This window comes from Ursus arctos, unplaced genomic scaffold (assembly GCF_023065955.2).
Source record: "Ursus arctos isolate Adak ecotype North America unplaced genomic scaffold, UrsArc2.0 scaffold_1, whole genome shotgun sequence".
In the NCBI taxonomy this organism is placed as follows: domain Eukaryota; kingdom Metazoa; phylum Chordata; class Mammalia; order Carnivora; family Ursidae; genus Ursus; species Ursus arctos.
This window is the reverse complement of record NW_026622763.1, coordinates 52,341,184-52,362,639: the sequence shown is the minus strand read 5'-3', so window position 1 is coordinate 52,362,639 and position 21,456 is coordinate 52,341,184. Positions and strand designations below refer to the sequence as shown.

Genomic DNA, 21,456 nt, shown 5'->3' with positions numbered 1-21,456 from the left:
TGTCTCCTCGTCGTGAGCCCCTCTCCTCACTGCGGAGACGGAACTATTAGACTCTGTCTCTCTGCCCTGAAATGGCAGGACTCCTGCTGGAACCATCAACTGTCCTCCACTCCTGCCAGGTCCCTGTTGTTAGCACGCTAGAGACTCTCGCCACCTGCCTTCAGTTAAATAGATGGAAACCTCACGAGGGCCTTCCAATCCTCTTTTATTCTCAGGTACTGTAAAACCTGTCCTGAAGAATTTTATGTCAACTTTTGCTCCAATTATTCTCTTGTGTTGGTCTTCCTACTGTAGAATTTCCGCTGTTCTTCACTCTCCCTGCCAATGGAGAATTTGAACCCTCGCAGAGTTCAGAAGCCAGACTGAGGGGAGGGGACAATTGCAGAATCTGATGTCTCTCCCATGCCCTGGCCCTGGCCTCTTTCTCTTCCCCAAGTCTGGAGGAGCTCCCACACCGGCGCCCATGAGCTCACAGTGCCTTAGGCGTACTTGCCTTTATAGCACGGTTTGGGACCCAATCTTTCCAAATTTAAATCGGCCCAAGACCAAAGACGCTGGCTTCCTGTAGCATCATCCTTGACCTTCCCTAGCTGCTGGACAAGCACGTGCAAAGGAGCCAAAGCAAGGCAGGCGCTTTTCCCACGCCCTTATTCTCTTGGGGTTAGTCCCATTTCCTCCCGTCCTTCAGCGTCAGGCAACAGGCAATGGTAGTCTGACACGGTAGCCGACAAGGCAGCAGGGGCTGTGACTGCCTCATGGGCCATGATGCCTTAAAGGAGGGCACTGGGGCAAATGAGGGCTTCCTGCTCCAAGCTTGGGTAGCCACATACGGAGCCCTGGGTGCCTAACGCCAAGCATTGGCAGCCTCGGTCTCCAGGGACAGGACACAGGCAAGCATGGGCTACGTCAGATGTAGCCCATAAAATGGCGCAGCAATTGTGGAGCGCAGTAGGACAGCTCCTCAAAAACTTAGACAATTCATCAATTCCACTTCTAGGTACAGATCCAAAGAATGAAAGCTGGGACTCGAGCAGATATTTGTACACCCAGGTGCACGGCAGCATTATTCACAAAGCCAAAAGGTGGAAACAGACCAAATGATGGATGAATGGATAAGCAAAATGTGGTTCATGCATGAAAGGCAATATTTTTCAGCCTTAGGAAGGGAGGAAATTCTGACACATGCTACAACAGGGATAAACCTTGTAATGCTAAGTGAAGCAAGCCAGACACAAAAGAACAAAGATCGTATGATTTCACTTACATGAGGTAACCTCCAAATTCAAAGAGACAGAAAGCGGAATTGTGCTTACCGGGGGTGGGGGAGGGGAAGAGTGGAGTCATTGTGTAACAGGTATATTCAGTGTGGGTTGATGAAAAAGTTTTGAAGGTGGATAGTTGCACAGCAATGTGAATGTACTTATATCATTGAACTGTACACTCAAAAAGGGTTAAAATGGTAAATTTTATGTATGTCTTACCACAAAAAATTAAAAAGTGGTCCAGAGTGGACGAAGTCAGGAGGAAGGGTGGTTTGACTCTGTGTGTGTGTCTGGGTCCACCACTGCTTTTAATATTGCCGTTATCCACAATTCCTTCTGCCTTACCTTTAAGCCTGCATAATACGGTCATTAAGGAATTAGGGATGACACCACGTGTCCCCGCAATGTGGTAACATAAAGCAATGACCCTGCCCCCCAAGGGCTACCATTAGGAATGCAGCCCCCCGCTTCCAGCACTTCAACGGTTTCCCACTGCTCTTAGTCAAACATGAGGCTCCTTGAAAAGGCCTGGACAGCCTAGCAGCTCTGAGTCTCCTTAGGTCTCCAGCACATTCTGGAGCATGCTCGTCAGCACCCTCTTGGCTCTGCCACGGGGAGCTTCCCGCCCTTCACACTGCCAAGATTATTCCCTGCTTAGGACATATTCTCTCTCTGCCTCATTCGCATCTTCATCCCTCAGGGTACAGGTCAACTGTCACTTCCACAGGAAATATTTCCTCACCTCTGTTCAGTGTAAATGCCCTTATTACATGTCAGTGAACACCAGATGCTTCCCTAGGAGTGTTTTATATTATGTTTGATTCTTCAATTAATCTTCTGTCTCCCCCACTAGGTGATTAGCTCCAGGAGAACAGGGACCTTCTAGTTTCTCTCACCATTGAATGCGGAGCCCATAGAGGGCCTGGCACTCAGTAAGTCCCTGAACCATTATTTGCTAATGAATGAGTGAATAGAAAGTTAACTGACAATGTCTAATTAAGTTAAAATTTCTTTAAATTAAGTTAAAGGTTTATAAGTCGGTTTATAAGTAACACCATGCTGTTCTCCACAGAGGTTTGGGGCCCAAGGGCAGGCTGTCCAAGGTGGGCAAATTTGGCATGAAGGTGGTTTTGAAAAAGCACCTTAAATGCTTAAAAAGCAATCAAACCCCAACAGATTCAGGAAAAGCTCTTTACGTTCCCCCTCAACTGCCTAAAAGAATTCAGACAGAGGAGGTGCTCCAGGAAGAGAGCTATCACCTACATAACTATGGTATAATCTGAACTAGGTACCGTAGACAGGGAGGAGCCTAGCAAGACCTGTTCAAAGTCCTCTGTTTGTCCCATTGTTTCTGAATGGCCCAGCAAACATGTGTTTACCAACCATTTACTCTTTTTCATTCTTCCCTTTGAAGACCCAGCCCCCTATTCCCTCTTTCTTGGTTCAGGATGACATATATACCTCATTTTGCCTGACTGTCTTTAAAATTTCCATGTCTGTGTGGGTGTTCCCCCTAAGTATGCTATTAAATTTGATTTTCTCCTATTAATCTGTCTCATGTCAATTTGATTCTTAGTCCAGCTAGAAGGACCTTGAAGGGCAGAGGAATTCTTCCTCCCCAACATAAAACAAATAGGGGAAATTAAGACCACAGCAAGAAATGTAATACATTTTAAATTGACAGTGTAAGGAAAGCTATTCGAGGCCGGGGTTCCTTTTTACCACACAGTGTATTCTATGCTGATTTTTAAAGAAATTATAAGCACATTTAAAACCAGAACACATTTCTTTTCAATTTCTCAGACTGGTGGTCATTGACCTGCATTGATATTTAAGAGGAAATGCCACTGAATTCAGGAGCCATCTATTTGACGTGCATGGTATTCAAAAGATGCTGGAAAAGCTTGACTCTTATACATTGTGCCAGTGACCTTGCTAAGCAGGTGTGTTAAACGCTTACATGTATAATTTTCTGCAGGCATTTTTGGTAAAAAAAAACATTCTTTCTTCTTTTTTCATATCTTCCAGCAAACCTCATTATCCTTCTTGTGACCCTGTAGGCCTCTCATTTTCTTTTGGCTTGTATTGCAAGTTTTAAAATATTAACTGCATCTCCTGCTTTAGGAAAGGTTGCCTGGCTACTACTATCCATTTTTAGAGTGTGAATTCTTTTACTTTGCCATTGCTACCTTATTCTCATTTGGAAGAGTAAGGCGATATGTATTAATTGTGAACAATGTCGAAAACTGAATTAAAAGGTCAAAAGATGTCAGTCACCATGAAATTGGGGGAAAGAGGCTGTCAGACATAGGATACCAGCTTTTAAGTAAGGTAGGAATAAAGAAGAGTAAACGAGAGCAAGAATGCCGAAGGCATGGGCTATCAGCTTCATTTCTCAGCTTTCAAAATTATCTAGAAAAGGAAAACTATATAATGGTGAAAATTTGCAGCCAAAACTGAGACCTATGAGATAGTGAAATGCTGAAAAATAATGGCTTCAAAAAAATTTATTCGGTGACTTTTTTTTTTTGCAACTCTCTAGTACATTCCAGGCATTATGCTCCACTAGGTGGGAGGGATAACACTGCATAGAACAACACCCCTGGGGACCTTACACTGTGACATGAATGAACACAGAAAGGCATTTGCCTGCTTTAGCATTTCTCAAAGTGAGCTTCCGCTGTGGGATGTTAGGAGGGATGGCAGTGGGACTTCTCAGAGCCTTTAATATGTTAATGAATATTGGGAATAATTTCTAAGAATGGGATGTATATTATGCAGTGGCCCCCAAATTCATGTGAAGATACCATCTTGGTTTCGTTTTTTGCTTTGCAGTTGTGTGTCTGTTTTTGGAGGAATAGTTTGTGAGCTTGTGAGACTAGTATAGCCTGGAACACACTCTGGAAAATGCTAACATGAAAAAAGAGAGACGTATTTGGACTTTAAAGAATTTTAGAAATCTCTTCATCAAATATTTACTAAGTGCTTAAATCACTGAGAAATGGTCTGAGGCCCCATACCAGGCCGTTCTAAAATCGTGCCTTTTCCTAGCTGCTAATAACCAAAGTGGAACATCCCAAGTGTCTTGTCAGCTGACAAACAAGCGCTATAACCACATCATCAATTATTATTCAGCCGTAAAAAGAAATGAAGTACTGATACCTGATAGAACATGGACAAATCTTGAAAATGTTACACCAAGGGAAAGAAATCAGACATATAAGGCTACGTATTATATAATTCCATTTATACAAAATGTCCGGAATAGGTAAATCCACAGAGACAGAAGGCAGATAGTGATTTCCAGAGACTGGGGGGAGAGGAGAATGAGGCGCGTCTGCTAATGAATATGGGGTTTCTCTTAGGAATGAGGAGAATGTTCTGGAATTAGTGATGATGGTTGAGCAACCTTGTGAATATACTAAAAACCACGGCATTTTGCACTATAAAAGGGTGATTTTTATAGTATGTGAATTTTAATTCAATTAAAAATGCAGGACCCCACCACACCAAAAAGTTACCGCACCCATATTATAGGAATTGAGAACAACACGACCTTTTCTTGTCAACAATTATATTTAATGAAGATACCAGCTGTTATTTACAGAAGATATACATACAATTCCTACACATTAAATGTAGCCTAATTGTGAAAAGAGGAAAAAATGTACTCCAAAATTACATACTAAATAAAATAAATAAAAAGTAATCATTTGGCACAATATCTATTATATAGCAAATAAATAACTATACCATTGATTGAGTGAACTATTTACAATCTATTTGAAAGTGCAAAACAATTGCTGAAAATTAAGATATTTGTAATAACATTTAAGTCCAGAAAATATGTGTTTTTTTTTAAATCAGTAACAATAATTAGCCAATAGTAAAGGTTTTTTAATGCCCAGGAAAATAATTTTGAAAAATGTTTTGTGTATATTGTGCTCTTTTGAAATATTCTTTTTTTTTTTTTTATCTTAACGCTGGCAATTTTTAGAACCTTGGAGTTTCTTAGTGGAATTCTTATGTATGTAATCCTGATTTGTAAGTTTAAAAAAGTTACATTGTAAACATAAATATTATTCTATATATCATTCAGAAATTACAGACCAGTCCTCCCTAAATTACATAAATAGCCATAATGTTTTATAGTAATGCGGTGGGGCTTAACTCCTTCAGAGGTAAGACTATGAAGATGCTAGAATACAGCTTATGATTTGGATTTACATGATTCCTCAACACCTTCCAAAACCCCGTGCTCCAAATCAAAGCGTTGAGATAAAAACTGCGAAACTAGACCACCACAGCTGTAGCCAAGTAACCCCTGTTCGAAGCGGATCTCATCCCGCCAGTTCTCTGAGAAAAACCGTCAGGGGCTTGCTATGTCTCTTGACAATGGTGTTTCTACCAAACTCTTCATGTGGGGCTTAATTTATGTTTCAGCAAAGAGGATGGCACAACTGGAAATAAAATAGGGTGACTACAAATTGGAGAGTCCTAAGCTAGAGTGTGAACACTTTATGCAAAGAATTTCTTCTCTTGTCAGGACGCTGGTAAGCCGCGGCCCTGAGATGTCTCAGGGTGCGTTTCTGCTTGTTTTGTAGAATTTTCTAGTGACAAGACAGTCAGTAGTAGCGTAAATGGCATTTTTGAAAAACTGTGGACTGGAGGCAAACCATTGTTCTGGGCACTTTAAATGTCTATGGTCGACGAGGCTCTAATCTGTGTGACATCTGTGATAAAGTTCTCTGGTTGTCAATCACATTTAATTGCCGTACATAACTCCGGACATCCTGATGGTTCTTATTAGCTTGAGCCGCATCAGGATCTGTTGAAGGAGAAAAGAGCAAATTGGCATCGCGTAATATATGCATATAAGATACAGCTTTATTTTCTCCAATTACTTATTACATTTATCATGGATTCCAAGGTTCCACTGCAACCTTTCAACGTACCATATTCATTGAAATATTTCCACTTGGATATTCCATCTCCTCTCTCCCACCCTTTTTTCCCCTGGAATCACCTATTTTGATCATTTTCCTTTGTATTGCATGTTGTAAAAAAAAAAATGGCACCAAATAAAAGAGAAAGCATCCCTTGATAGCCCCTGGTTATACATCAAAACTGCTTCCTTTTTCCACCCACCTGTGTCTCACACTCAGCTCTCTGCCCCCTTTGATACAGATGAGGACTAGGGGCCAAAGACAGTTTTCTTTAGCTCCCAACCAAAGCACTTAACAGCCGGGCTGAACTGCAACAAGCCGGTGAGCCGAGCAAGCCCGCCGCTCCTCGCTCCTCCGGCCGGCACACAGCAGTCCCGCAGCCGTGTGCACTTTCCGGGCTGTGCACGCGGGCTGAAGTCAGAACTTCTGCCAGACCTTCGATTCCCTGATTCGACTTGTTCAGAAATCCCAGTTACTGTTCTTTTCTCGCCTAGACTCCCCAACGCATGTGAGCACGGGAGCGAACTGAAGTGAACAGATTCCCCGAAAGCCGGGCTGAAAGAAGGATCAAGCGCCCAGAGCCCTCCGCAGAGAATCTACGTGGACGAGGAAGGCCAAATCTGGCAGTGGTGAACTGGTAACACGGCTCCCTTTGGAAGTGACCCTCAGCTCCCGCAGGCTGCGGCCACATGGCAATCTGCACCCCGAGTTGCCAGATCGTCCTACTTTTCTAGAGACACGAGAGATCTGGATTTCTTTCCTGGAAATTCTCTCCATTTCTTAACAGTGACATTACTTTCAAACAAGAGGGGGGAAACGCTCTGTTTAGACCCAGCACCTGTGCTGTGGGCCATGGGCCACCTCTGCCCCACGGATCGCCAGCGCGGGGCTCTCATCTAGCAGCGCACTGGGAGTGGCCGAGCTGGAGTCTAGACTCCCGGCCGGGGGTCTTCCCCTCCTGACACGCTGCCTTCTGCAGTCCGTTTGCTCTGCTTAGATCCGCGCATCACTCCCAAAGACAGTTGGGATGCCATCTGCATCAGGGGTGGAGGGTAGTGGTGCAGGTCTGAACACAGAAAAGCAGAGGGAAGATACAAAGGCCCCTACTCACTCTAAGAAGAAACTCATCAGTATAATTATCACATATAAATAATGCCCCAGTGTTTAATTCCTCGCTTTTCCCTGGCAGCGTACTCTGCATGTACAATACACTGTAATGACATTGTACATATCCCCACAATGTTTACGAATCTATTCCTATAGCTTTATCTATAGACCGTTGACTTCAGCACTGAGCAGCTGCTGTTTACCCGCAGTTACTGATAAATTCAACAAATGCAGTGGGTATTTTATGTATAGATATATAATTCCCCATCCCACCCCCGCCAACTTCTCTAGAAGATGGAGGAGAATGTAGGATTTACTTCCAAAGAGGCTCAGGGAACAAAACAGAGTCTGTGGCAGTTCTTCTGCTCTTAGAGCTCATTGAGAACCTTCTCAAGGCTACAAACCCTCTCAGGCACGAAAAATTTGTGTTTAATTTCAGGAATTTCCTGGACCCCCTGAAGGGCCCTGGACTCATGGGCCTTGTTGTAGACTGACGTCACTTAGCTAGTCTCATATTCACTTGTATAACGGCTTGAAGACCATGTCCTCACACAGACAGTAAATTACTAGGTGAAGAAATGTGAGACACTCCATTTCTTCTAGAATTCACATAGCAATAGTTGACAATGCACAAGACTATTCTCACTTTAGAAGGAAGAGGAGGGACGGTCATTTGAATAAAAATTTTAAAGGTCTACTTGCTCCCCAAGTAAAGATTATTTTTCCTAGGTTTTCCCCTTTGTACATTAACAAATGAACATTTAGCAGGTCTGGCATCATCTGTTAGTAAACCCTCACTTTGGGCCAGTCCTGGGCTAGGAAGGGTAAAGATAGCTCTGATCCGTAAGTTGAGAAACTTTTAGTCTCTTAGCACAAGCTTTACTTGGGGGGGGGGGTGTTACTGGTAGCCCCACAGTCACGTCCATCTCAAATTATCACGTTGGCTTAATAAGCCAAATGACTTCAAGTGACTCATACAATGAATTTAGCAAAGAACTTTATAGGGGCCACCTTCTGACTCCCAGCCCAGGAGATGGTAGCACTGGTCTGGCACGATGATCTGGTGCTGTGATGCAACTTAATCCCTACTAATTTAAGATTGCTATTTATTATTAGTAATAGTTTTACATTAAAGCATTGTATGGTACCAGTTACTGTGCTATATGTTCAGATTTAGGAAGAACATCTTAAATTCACCTGGGAATACTAGAAATATAATATGAATTCCTGCTATGGGGCATTTGCAAATGTGTTATACACATTAATGCATTCTTGCAACACCCCAAGAGACAATATTATCTTTCCCGGTTTATGAACGACAGAACTGAGTCATCAGGAATTGATGTGAGTTTCTCAACATCAAGCAGTGAGTCATAAAGAGAGTTGGTTTGAGGCGGGTTTGCTGGCATTCGTGTCTTAGCTGTCTCTAGCCACACTAGAAAGAGCACATTATTCTCTTTAAGTCCATTCATAAAATAATATTCCTATGGTTAGTTTCTAGTTTTACAACTAGAAAATCCTTCAACCCAAGGCCCCTATCCCATGGGAATTCATGGTCCAAACTGTCCCTGACACAATCAAATATTGTCCAGACTTCTAGAATGTCTCCATAGCCTCATTAAAAAGGACTCAGTCACCCAGATCTAGATTATAGCACACAGCGGCATTTAACTTACTGAAGGCTTGGCTCCTGCAGTATCTCACTGTTCTGGCAGTATTTGCAATCATGCGCTGAAAAGAACAAAGAAAAAAAGAAAGAGTGAAATGCAGGTAAGCTTTGGGTATAATCCATAAAGGAAAACAAACCATTGTATATTTCAGTAATACCTGTGACCATGAAAAACGGCCTGTTCTGAGACATTGACTATCTGGAGGCAACTGGTTGATGTATAACCGGTTTAATTACTTGAAAGAGGCACCCACGGTCACACAGACAAGGCGCTTCTCAGATGAGGAATACTCATGGCATAATTTTACTCCAACTGTTTGCTTGTGCCTCTGATATAAAAATCAGTCTGTTGTTTCTGAGACAGTATCTTACCCCTCGGGACTAGTTTTCACCACCCCTTCTGGAGGTCACTGTGCACTTTGGTCAGAGAATTTGTAACTCTCCGAGATTTGGAGAAGGGTTAGCTCGTCAAGTTCCTCCCAGTAAACAGGACTCTGTAACGAGGTATTAGATTCTACCGACTGAATGCAATCAAACTACGTTACCTATACATTTTTGTAAACACTGGGTATTACCGACCCTTCTAACCTGCAGCAGAAATCTGTTTTAATGTTAATCTTTGTTATTTGATTTCCTCCCTCCGTCCTTCATTTTTCTTCCTTTCTGATTGTCACGCTAACACGTGTACATTTTAGAAAATGGGAAAATGCAGAAAATGTTAAGAGCAAAGTAAAAATCACTTAGAATATCACTTCACAGAGTCACTTCATTAATATTTTGGTACATTTCCTTCTAATGCTTTAAAAATAAATGTGTGAAAGCATCTTTTTCAGACAACTGAAGTCATATTTTATACGCATCTTTCTGTTTTGATAGAAATTTTTTCACATGGTATTGTGACTGTTTTCCATGTCATTTGCATTTTAAAACATTTAAAAAATGAGTTGGTATTCAATCTTATGGACAGATCATAATTTATTTAACCTTTGTTAATTTTGTCATTAAGTGATCCTCTTAGTTTCTTGGTAATGTTTTGGTTGCCAAAAAGACTTATAAGGGAGTTTTTTAAAACTGTACTCAACTTAGTTTAAGACGAAAGAAGAAAGGAGTAAAAAGTAGGAAGGATAGAAACATGAGGAAAAACATCGGTGAGACCCACCCACCATTTCTCAGCCAGGATGTACATTTCTTGCTCAGGATATCCTAACAGTAGCTGGGACCCCCAGGCTCTGTGTATTGTCTCAGGACACCTTTGCTGCTCAGACTCTAAAGGGGTCTCACAGAGATGATGGATTAATTCTAACACTAGCAGAAAATTGATAAGGCTCCAGCCAGGAAAAGAGATTTTCTTATCTCTGAGTGGCTATGTAATTCCAGTCCTTGCTTTCTTCTCTCATGGACCCTTGGCTTGCCAAAGTATAGAAAATGACTTCAAGGGGCACCTGGGTGGCTCAGTCGTTAAGCTTCTGCCTTCGGCTCAGGGCGTGACCCCAGAGTTCTGGGATGGAGCCCCACATCAGGCTCCTCCGCTGGGAGCCCGCTTCTTCCTCTCCCACTCCCCCTGCTTGTGTTCCCTCTCTCGCTGGCTGTCTCTCTCTCTGTCAAATAAATAAATAAAATCTTAAAAAAAAAAAAAAAAAAGAAAATGACTTCGAAAAAGCTTCATAGAAGAGTCGAAGCTTCGCAAGTATGTACATGTGAACACCGATGATACCCTGCTGAATACTACTGCTTTGAGAACTCTGGAAGCATTACGTGACATGTGTCTACACTGGATAATTTCTCGTACACAAAGAAGCAATCGGAAAAGTTTGAACTTCGTTTTTATAAAGGGTCCTAAAAACCAGTATGTCAGCATGAGAAATATATTACAAATACCTCCAGGAAAACATAGCATACAATGTATAATTAGCCTCTGATATATGGAGCCTGAAATAAACAGGAACCATGATAATTTTCCTGCTAATTTACTTTAAGTTGTTTTTTCACTTCTCTAGGCTTTGCATCCGAAGGGCACAAGTATATTCCGTGTAGAATTATTGTAATTCTTCAGATATTGAATGGAGTGTAATTACTGAAAACCCCGGGAAATGCTGCCAGTGAGCCCCTTCTGAAGAATAATAAAACAATTAGCAGGGGTCAGAAACCTCTTCCTATACCATTTTGCAGGGAGTAATTGTTCTGCTTTTTAGTTTTGAAAGCTAAAACATTTCATTCTGACTTTGGTTTTAGACTACTCTTTACAGCTATACTCTGAGGCTTCATAATTTTTAGCTCATTATGTGGTTTAAAATGTGAGAACAATTGTTTAAATCAGTAATTTCCAGCTCTGGAGTTCATTCTACCTTTCTAAATCTTTGATTAATTTCAACAATGGTTTTAATTTTGACGTATCCTTTTTAATTGTACTCAAAGATAACTTCAGTTTAACTTCGAGATCCAAATCTGGCTTTGCGACGAGGCCCATTGTTTTCTTTTGTGAGATCTGCATGGTCACACTGCTCCACGTAACCCCTGCCACAGTGCCACAGCGTGTGTGAACCCCACTGGCATTGCTAGGGGACACATGCTTACGAAATGCTTTCACAAGGCCAAAGAAGGGTTAACTGGATACTTTAACTCCACCCACTTTTGCACCCACTGACACCTGCCATAACCTGCTCACAACGGCACCTACAAGGCACTCCCCTGGGTTGCTGAAAGAGGCTTCCGCGGTCCCCCTCTTCAAGTGTCTGCAAGGTGCATAATGCCTTTTATAGCCTGCCTACCAACAGTAGCTTCCCCCTGTTTGGATACATCCACTGAGAGCTACTCATTCCTGCCAAGGACAGCCCCTTTCATTTTTAGACATCTCTGACTATTAGAAATTTCTTTATCATTCTGAGTCAAAGCCGGTCTCCCTTTGCTTTTTGCCCACTGATCCTAGTTGTGAGCTCTGGATCCACAACAAACACATTTAGTTCCTTCTTATCAGGACAGTTCTTCAAACACTTGAAGACAACCATTGTGGACATTCCCATGCCCCGAGTCTTTTCTGGTTCCATCTAAATATTGACAATTTCTTTAACAATTTTTCAGTTTTGAACAATTTGACAGTTTTGGGTCTCTTTAAGGCAGTCTCTAGCATGGTGCCCTAGACTAAGCAAATCGGAGTAGAGAGGAGTGATTATTTTCCTTCCTTGGTCTATATGATGCTACACGTCTGAGTCCACAATGTACAAAAAGTCACACTGCTGACGTCTGTTGAACCACGAGTGAATCAAACCTGGGAGCCTATCTCAGTGAGAACTGAGTGGCTATTTGGACGCAGCCTCCCTGTCCGTCGATGTGCAGTTGCTTTCTTGGACCAGAGTGCAGGATTTTGCATTTATCTAGTTAGAGTCAATCCTTCCGCAGACTTAAGCCTTACATGTTGTTTTTGACGGCAGACAGCATTTATTCACTGGTGTTCTCAGTTAAGGTTGGCAGAAGCGAAGGTTAAAGAGACACAGGCTTTGTTATCCAACTGCCACAGCAGGGATGAAGCCAAAGATGATAGATACCCTAGGTTTCACCATCCTGCCGGAGCCGGTTGGCCTGCCTGGAGCAGGCCAGGCGGCTTTGCTATGATGCGGGGCCGGTGGGAAAATACTCGATTACTCCAAGGCAAAGCTTCTCATCTTTTTTCCCATCTCAGCAAACCTGAGGTTTATGACACACTCCCTTTAGCAACTGGCTTCTGAGAACAGCAGTGTGTAATGTGGGGGCAGAGTGAGGAGAACACGCTCCTTTAGAAGGCGCTCTGAACCAGTGTAGGTGGGCAGTGTGAACGCCACTCTCCACACCGGAACTGATTTCCATGGGCCCCCGCCCCCCGCTGGGAATCACCACCTAAGAGTCTACCCAGCAGCTGGCCCGCAAGGGCTGTCACCGAGAAAGCAGTCCGCAGTCAGAACCTCGGAAAAGGTTTTAAATCACACACAGCCACCGTTTTTCCGGAGACCCATTCTAGGTCTAGGTCTTCAGAGGTTATGTGCACAAATTAACATGTTCATGCGGTTCTTCACCTACGGCTGGGAGATGGGCCCAAATGAAGGCTGGTGAACCTCCCTCAGGACATGAACTCATGGAGGGAGGCTCAGGAAGAAAAAAGGAGGTAGCAAATGAAGGACTCTGTACCTACCCTCATGTATTTATTTCTTTAGCTGAAAACAGAGCGACGCGGAAGCAAATGTCCTTCTTGGGGCCGGCTTAGAGAATGACCAGTACAAAGAGGCTGTCCACAGGAAGGAGCTGTCTGCACTTCAGCCTGGCGCAGGCAAGAAGCCTCAGGCTACAGTCCCAAACACAAATTTCCCTCCAGCTCCGACATAAGTAATTCCCCTTGAACCCAGCGAAGGGTCCGAGGGGCGGCTTCTCAGACTGGGCCCTTGGGCCTGGGCCTCCCTGTTTACCTTTCTGTGGCACCCTGCCCGCAGGAGTGGGCTGGCCAGCTTACCCTTTCACGCCTATCCAGATAAGCCGATAGCCTAGCAGGCCTTTACAGCCGTCTCCAGCTTCTCCGGCCACCTTTGTACTGAATCCTGTCCCCCCATCCAGGCTTTACCTTAGCCCTCCTGTCCCGGGAGAGGAGCAGACTTTCATGTTCAGACCAGCAGGCCCTGCAGGCAATGCCCTCTTGCCCCGTTACACTTTCTTGAGCTTCCTCCCACACAGACAGCCGCCAGAACAGCCTCCCTCTTCTGGGGCCAGGCTGCCTTTCTGCTTTGAGTCCTTTGAGAAGCTGCTCCTGGACTTCAGGCCTCTTCTAAATGCTTACCCTGAACAGTTTTCGTCTTTCCTTCTCTTGCCCTTTGAGATCTTTGCCGACCGTGTTCTTAATGTTTCCCACATTGCCTCTTTTCTTATTTCTGCCCTGACTGATTTGACTCTGGCCCCATCTGTACGCTTATCAAATAAAGAATCTCAGTCAATTATTCCTTGCTGAGCATGTGTAAAACCACACCTACATCACCTGATTCTTTTATTCAGATCCTCACATATTTAGGACAGGAATTTCTTCCCACAAGACCTAGAAATATATATAGCCTCTCACGTACAAAGATTGTGCCCATGATAGCAACCAAGCAGAATTAAGTGCGCGGTAAAGACCAGAGATAAAAGACAAAAAGGTCCAGGAGCTCAGCCAGCCTCCACTATATGCATCACTGAGAAAGAACCCTGAGCCCTGTCCCCTGGCTAGGGATCTTCAATATCCAGGAGGTGTGTGACCTACAGATACACACATGTAATGAGCGTGATGCTTGTGGTCCATTGTACATCTCACCGGCACGGGACACGGTGGCTCAGTGCCTGTTGAGGCACATGCAGAGTACTGTGCATCTCTGCGTTCAGGAAAGGAGAATGAAGGGCAGACACAGCACCGCAGAGAGCAGGGGAGACAGAATAATGTCCAATCTGGAACAGAAGGCTAAGGGCATCATCTTGCATAAACTATCAGTAATGCAAAATGCCTGGGACATTCTGCTTAATCAAATTTTCTAATAAAATAGAAAACACTTTTGGATTAAATCTTTGTTATACAAAATCCTTTATTTTTTTTTTAACGATTTTAATTTATTTGAGAGGGAGAGAGAAAGAGAGTGAGTAAGCAAGAGCACAAGAGTAGGGGGAAGGAGGGGCGCCTGGGTGGCACAGCGGTTGAGCGCCTGCCTTCGGCTCAGGGCGTGATCCCGGCGTTATGGGATCGAGCCCCACATCAGGCTCTTCCGCCATGAGCCTGCTTCTTCCTCTCCCGCTCCCCCTGCTTGTGTTCCCTCTCTCGCTGGCTGTCTCTATCTCTGTCAAATAAATAAATAAAATCTTAAAAAAAAAAAAAAAGAGTTGAGCTGGGAGCCTGAAGCAGGACTGGATCCTAGGATGCTGGAATCATGACCTGAGCCGAAGGCAGATGCTTAACCAACTGTGCCACCCAGGTGCCCCTATATAAAATCCTTTAAAAATGCTTCAGGAAAAAAAATCGCTTCAGTGTATTGTCCTATCTCACTAGGTCCAACACTGGAGTATGACTGGGTTATTCTTTATTCAACAAATATTTCTTGCATACTTATGATGTGCCAGACACCTTTTTGGGTGCTGCAGAAATATCAGTGAACAAAAGAGACAAAATACCTGGTCTAGGACACTTACATTCTAGTGGGAAAGACAGACAATGAAGAGGCAAGTAAAGGTTGTCTCAGATTATGAAACCAGCTGTCAGGGCAAGGTTATCTGTTTGAGAATGCTGGGTGTGGAAGATAAAAGAATGTTCGAAGGGTAGTCAGGAAAGACCACTCAGGGGAGGGGACACATGAGCTGAGACCTGAATGATGAGAAAGAGTCAGACAGGTGAAGACTAGCAGGGAGACAGTTTCAGGCAAAGGTAACAGCTAGTGCAAAGGCCCCGAGGCAGGAAAAAAAAAAAAAGAAAGAAGGTTGTTCTTGCCAACTTGGACTGAGTACAGAGAAGATGAAGTGTGAGGTGAGGCTGGATGGTGTCAGGGTAACAAGTCTGGATTTGATTATATTACGTTGTTGTATTTAACATGGTTTTGTTTTCCTCCTGATATAGCTGCGTGAAGTTACTGCTTTGCATATTGCTTTCAGACGTCTCTTTTATTACTATCGTGAACTAGTTCTTATACCTTTTTTTTTTTGCTTTTAATATTTCATGTGTTTATGCTTTTACCTTAACAGTATATAATCTCCTAAAGGCCAAAGATTATTTATTGGATTTCTTTCTATTTCCTAGCAAAATCTTTTGCCTGAACAGTCAACACAGATTGCATTGTTTTGAAACGTATCTCTTGGAAAATCTGCATTTAGCTCAGTTCGTGAGTTCTATATAAAGAAATAAACTTTCAAGGTCCTCTTGTAGATTTCTATTGTGTTGGAAAGTTCTGAGAATTGGATGTATTTGAACATTCCAATTTTTACTTGGAGGTTCTTTTTTTCATAGCTTGATATAAGTCTAGTGTTTTCTCCATGGATCTTGTAATAATATTATTGGTGATAGAAAACATATCGTTGCTAATTACGTAATGCCATAATTAGTGACACAGAAATAAAAGGATTCAAAGCATTTCTCTCTCTTCAATGAATTAGCTTCTGTTAATGTTTCCAGAAGAGTAGAAGCGTGCCCCATGCTTCTCATTCCAAATAAAATGACTATCTTAAAATAATGTTCATAAATAAATACACCTAAATATGGGTATGTCTGAAATAGAACCAACCTCCTAATACAGTAGCAACCATGGCTATCAGCATGCTTTATGCAGCCTGGGATAGTGGCAGCCAGCCAGCATATTATCCTCTAATCCATTGCTAGTCTACCTCCTAAATGTTATAAATATTCATGTATGCCATAGAAAGCTACAAAGGGCTTTATTCAAACATTTTTTTGAATACTCCTTTATGTTTCCCCCAAATGAAAGAATGTCTGCTTTTTTTTCTTTGCATAAGGATCAGAGTGTGAATTCTCTTTTGTTCATACTCATAAATCCTGAAAACCAATATGCAATAAATTCTCTAATCCTCATTTCATACCTCAAGGGTAAAAAGGTTCAAAATAAAAATACTCAGGGCTGGCACAGTAGTTCGCTGTGTCTGTGCAAGGCTGTCACCAAGAACAGGCATCTGTGTTCCTGGCTACCGTGGTGACTTCTGCCCCTGGCAGGGGCTCCCTCTGGGGAGACGGCCTCCCAGCCCCACCAGGGCTGCCAGCTCCGCTCACCACCTCGGCCTCGCGATGAATGATTGGGAAATGGCATGGACACCAACCTGAAAGGAGAGATGTCTCCTTCCCCAAGACACACAGGGGCAGTAGCGCCATTCGTGGAGGCTGTAAGTGGCAGTGGTAGTGCTCTGGGGACGGGCGTGGGGTCGTTTATGGGGAGAGAAGGTTGGAAAGCTGACAACAAGTGCTAGGCGGGCCAAAGCCAGGTTTAAAAAACAACCAAATATTTTTGAAATCCCATGTCACTTTCCAGTAACATCGAATTCACAAAAAAGGCAACTGTAAAATTAAACTTCCTCATGGTGTGACTTACCAAATGAAATAAAGCTTATAGCTGGTGGAGTGGAGCACTACCAGTTCTCTTTTAGTGTCCTTCCTCCCTTCGCTTTCACAGTAGTGGAACCCCCTAATTTTTAGTGGGGCACATGGGTGCCCCAAATAAGGGCCGCATATTCTGACTTTCCTTTCGTGTGACTAAGTTTCTGGCCAGTCAAATGTGAACCAAATGGTGAATGCCACTCCGGGTCACATCCTTACAGGGAAGAAGCGTGTCTTTACCTTCTCCCTCTTCCTGACATGGCTTGGTGGCCTGCCATCTTGGACCATGTGGATGGAGAAATGGCAAGAGAGGAGATGCCTTGGATCGTGACCACTTCATGAGCCACCACACTCGCTTGGACTTTCACATTAGAAAGAAATATACTTTGGTTGCGAAAGCCATTGTCAATTCAGATTTATGCTACCACAGCTGAACTGCTATCTTGACCATTCAGTTGCTTTTAAGTTAAAGTGGAATCTCTCTGAGAGCGCGGTGTGAGGAGCAGGGTGTGAAGGGTCTCTCCCCACGACAGCTGTGGGCATGGAGTGGAGAAATGGGGGAGGGGAACTCTCTTAACAGCCATCGGATATGACTCTTCCTTTGAAGGTTATGGATGCGACACCAAGATCTAAAAGCCCAGAGGAAACAACTTTCATTCTTCTTGACAGATATTTTTGCTATTCTTGTTTGTCCTGTTTCGTTCACTTTAATGATCAAAAGTTCTGAAGCTCAGTCAACTCTTTAGGAAACTCTGCCTTCTATGCCTCTGTGCACACGTAGATTTTATAGTCAAAGAGCTGGCTTAGCCATCCCTTAGTCTGCATTTCTGCATAAGTGATCTGGAAGGTTCTTTACCTATTTGCTAAATCTTTCATTTCTGGAAAACAGGTTTTGAGACATCAGGGAAATATGTTTAATTCTCCATACTAATAAGTGAGCAAAGAATGTTTTTTTTACTTTGATCAAAGAATTATTAAGCTGACAGTATTAGAGATGCTTGTACTCTGCCCTTGGAGGGAACACTACTGATGAAATATTCGCCCTCTAGCACAGGGTGTCTTTGAGGAGTGTGGACTCCTATGCTCTTTCCTAGCAAGCTTAAGGCACGGAAGCCAATTCCCCAGCAATTGCTGGGCTTCTTCACCAGACTGGGCTTGCATTAAGCTCATTCCCAAAGCTGGAGGGTGTGATCCTTACAGGATCACTGCAGGATGTTTCCAGCTCTCCTGGAGTCACGTACACCAGCTGAATTTCAAGAAACAATGAGAAGAACCGTTTTCTGAGAATACTGTAGCACTGTATACGGCTTAAAGGAATACTATATATTCTGGACCTATGAACAATCTCCAGACATAGATGGAGGAGGCAGGACCTCATTTTCTGTTGGGTAAACTGACCCACAGAGAAGTTAAGAGATCACTACAAAGGGACGAAGCTGAGAATTGAGCCTCATGACTCCTGAACTCCCCAGTCCCGAGCTTTTCCTGCAGTGCCATATTCCCCCCTGCAAACCCTAACCCGGGGCAGATGCTTACCCACACAGAGATAACACTGTAACACCCCAGCCATCCAGGCCACAGCCAGAGGATTTAGAAGACAATGGAGCATTCCATGAACATGCACTATGAGGCTAAAGATAGGTTTTGGCATGACCTGCTTTATTGCTTCACAGAAGATAAGAAAATAAACGGCAAGGTAACTCCCGCCAGATCACAGCTTTTTCTTGATGAGGGGAGCTGCAAACTACCGAATATATGCCAGTTCCACATCTGTTAGTCTTTAAAAATTTGTTTTTAGTTATGAAGATTCTCAAGTTCCTTCTCTGAACTTGGGCAAGCTTTATTTATCTATACATGTAGATGAACACTCCATAAGAAGGATGGGCTATGGAGCTGCCGTTTACCTACAGGCACTAAAGTCAGGCTCAGCAGATAAACAACTCAAAGGCATCCCGGGGAAGTCTAGCTCTAGGAACCTTACAACAAAACAACAACATGCAAGTCACTCTGGAACATTCGCGCATTTTAGCAACAGGCAGCCCAGGACCAAGCACACAGCATAAAAGCTAGCTGCCGCTGTGAGCTGCGGCACCAATACCATTCAGTTTTACAAAAGAGAACTGACAGACGAAAATAGGTAGCCAATTTGAACCAAATCTTTCAATACTCCTTTATGTGTAACTACCTTTTTAACATGGCAGCATATATGGAAATTATTTCCTTTATTAGTGCAAATGCAGATTTTATGTAAAAAAAACATTGTAGTTAAGGTTATAATACTGTACGTACCATTTTTTCAAAGTTTACTAGATTGTCAATGAACGTCTTGTTCCCCTCATGAGTAAATGTCATATCTGCACAGAAATAAAAGTCACATTCTAATCACTAACAGAAATATGTCATACCAAGAAACCACAATAGCACCATTAGCTTATGCTGGAGGATTTGCATAACACTGCAGTTGAAAAAAGCTGATAATAGTTCCTTTTATGTTGGGTGTTTAACTTTTGAAAGCACTTTACCTGAGATTAGTAAAATTTCCAAACTAACCCTCTGTTTCACTATCATGTCTTCCAAATCACAAATCCCTGCTCTTCTGATAATCTTCCCAACCCTTTCCGAAAAGTCAAGGGGGAGAGGAGGTGATGAAGGGGGAAGGATGGGACCATTCTTTCCAAAGAGCTCAGTCTGCTTAGCTCTTGTTCATTTTCTTCCCCACATACTCCTCCCTGGCTTGACCTATGTGTTTCCTTAGAATTACCTTTAATGAGCAAAGGCATGAAGGGGATGAGAGGAGGCTCCAGCTTAGCTACTGTCAGCCTGTAGGCCCTGTGGTTTCTAGAAGGATCCTTTAGAGAAACAGAGATGCTGGTTAATGACTAATGACACATGTAACGCCCTCTCTAACACCTAACACACCTAGACTTGCTACCCCCCAATCGGATGGTTTTCAACGAAGAAAGGTAGATGAAGTTAAATTGATTTTTGTTTTAAAACGACTTCCCGTCTGACGTGAAAATTATTTGCTTTTTGTTTCCTTTTTTGCTTGAGAGGGAGTTTTGCCTGCAGGGATTGAGGGGAGAGATTCCCTTTGCGAGCAAATACATGTGTCAAACAACCCCCCCCCCCAGGAGACACCCCTCTCCTGAAGCACCGCCTCCTTCCTGGGACCCGCCCCCCCAAACACCACCTCCTTCCTGTGAGTTCTGACTCCAGCCGCTCCTCCCCACCTTGCCCCGCCAGCCCCTTGTGCCCTCTCTGAAACCATCCCATCACTCCTGCCAGCTCCCACTCACTCCTTTGCTGTCTGTGAACACCTCCCAGCCAATGGGGAACAATCATTTTGGCAAGGCAAGGCAAATGTAGCTTCCAACCCAGAGCCCACCTGTGCTGGGCGGAAAGGATCCTATTACACTGCTTTTCTTAGTTACACAAATTGACCTTATGTGGGACATAAGTCCTCTTTAAGTTAGCTCCTGAGGGTGCCATTCATTAGTCAGGCATGCTTGTTTTAGCAGCACTAAAACGGGATCATAAACTTCTTAAAGTCATACAAGGACAGGTAAAATTTCTCAAATGAGAACTTCAATTCAGCTAATCAGAAATTGGATTAATGCAGACAGTGAACAGAATAAAGGAGCCACTGTCACTTACCATTAAACTTTCAAACTCCGCATAGAACTTCTTGAACTTGCTTGGCAGTTTCTGTTAATGAAACGAAAATGCCACACTCATATGTCAGATTCGATATCTAGATATGTATCATGTGTTACCATTTCTAGGGGAAATGTATTCCTCCGGCTCTTAATCAAACATCTCTAAAAAAGGCCAGGCTGTGATCTGTCTTATCATTTGAGCATCATCTGGAACATAAAGAACTTAACCTTTTAAAACTCTTAACCTCGTTGAAACAGAAGTAACTACAAATGTTTGGTCTTACTGTTTTTATAATGTTTTCTAATTATTCATATAGAGGGCTGAATTCTCAGACCACAGTGTTTTGGAATCACCTCCTCCCACACCTTTTCAACTCTCTGATTCCCACAATTAGGACTCTAGACCAGAGAATAGTAGGATTACAAGTTTTAGACACTACCTATTTCAATCCCCCTCTTCCCTTACAACGTAAACTACGCGAGAATAGAAATTTTTATCAGTTGTATTTATTGCTATATCCCCAAGTGCCTGGACGAGTGTCAGGTATGTAGTCACTGCTCCATAAATATTTATCTGAATAGATTAAACCTGTGTTTTATAGATGGAAGAAATTAGGTCTCACAGTTTAAATGACATGCCCAAAGTCGCTTAGCTGATGACGGTCAAGCCTCTGGAATTCGCATCACCTGCCTCCTTTCTACGCCTCTCTCACATGCTCTGTGCTTTTCCACACAAGCATCTCCC

At 43.1% G+C, this 21,456-nt stretch overlaps 1 protein-coding gene across 8 annotated transcripts in view; it reads right to left on the bottom strand.

The window, feature by feature from the left end:
* Positions 1–4,819: 4,819 nt before the first annotated feature.
* RAPGEF4 (Rap guanine nucleotide exchange factor 4) overlaps positions 4,820–21,456 on the bottom strand; it is a 273,452-nt gene continuing 256,815 nt past the window's right edge. For all 8 annotated transcript variants that reach the window (XM_026492545.4, XM_057318641.1, XM_057318655.1 and 5 more), the window contains 5 exons: positions 20,710–20,760; positions 19,817–19,904; positions 19,345–19,409; positions 8,992–9,046; positions 4,820–6,090 (listed from right to left, as the gene is read on the bottom strand). In XM_026492545.4, coding sequence (XP_026348330.2) covers positions 5,963–6,090; positions 8,992–9,046; positions 19,345–19,409; positions 19,817–19,904; positions 20,710–20,760 — 387 coding nt within the window. In that variant the 3' untranslated portion in view covers positions 4,820–5,962. The remainder of the gene's footprint in view (positions 6,091–8,991; positions 9,047–19,344; positions 19,410–19,816; positions 19,905–20,709; positions 20,761–21,456) is intronic.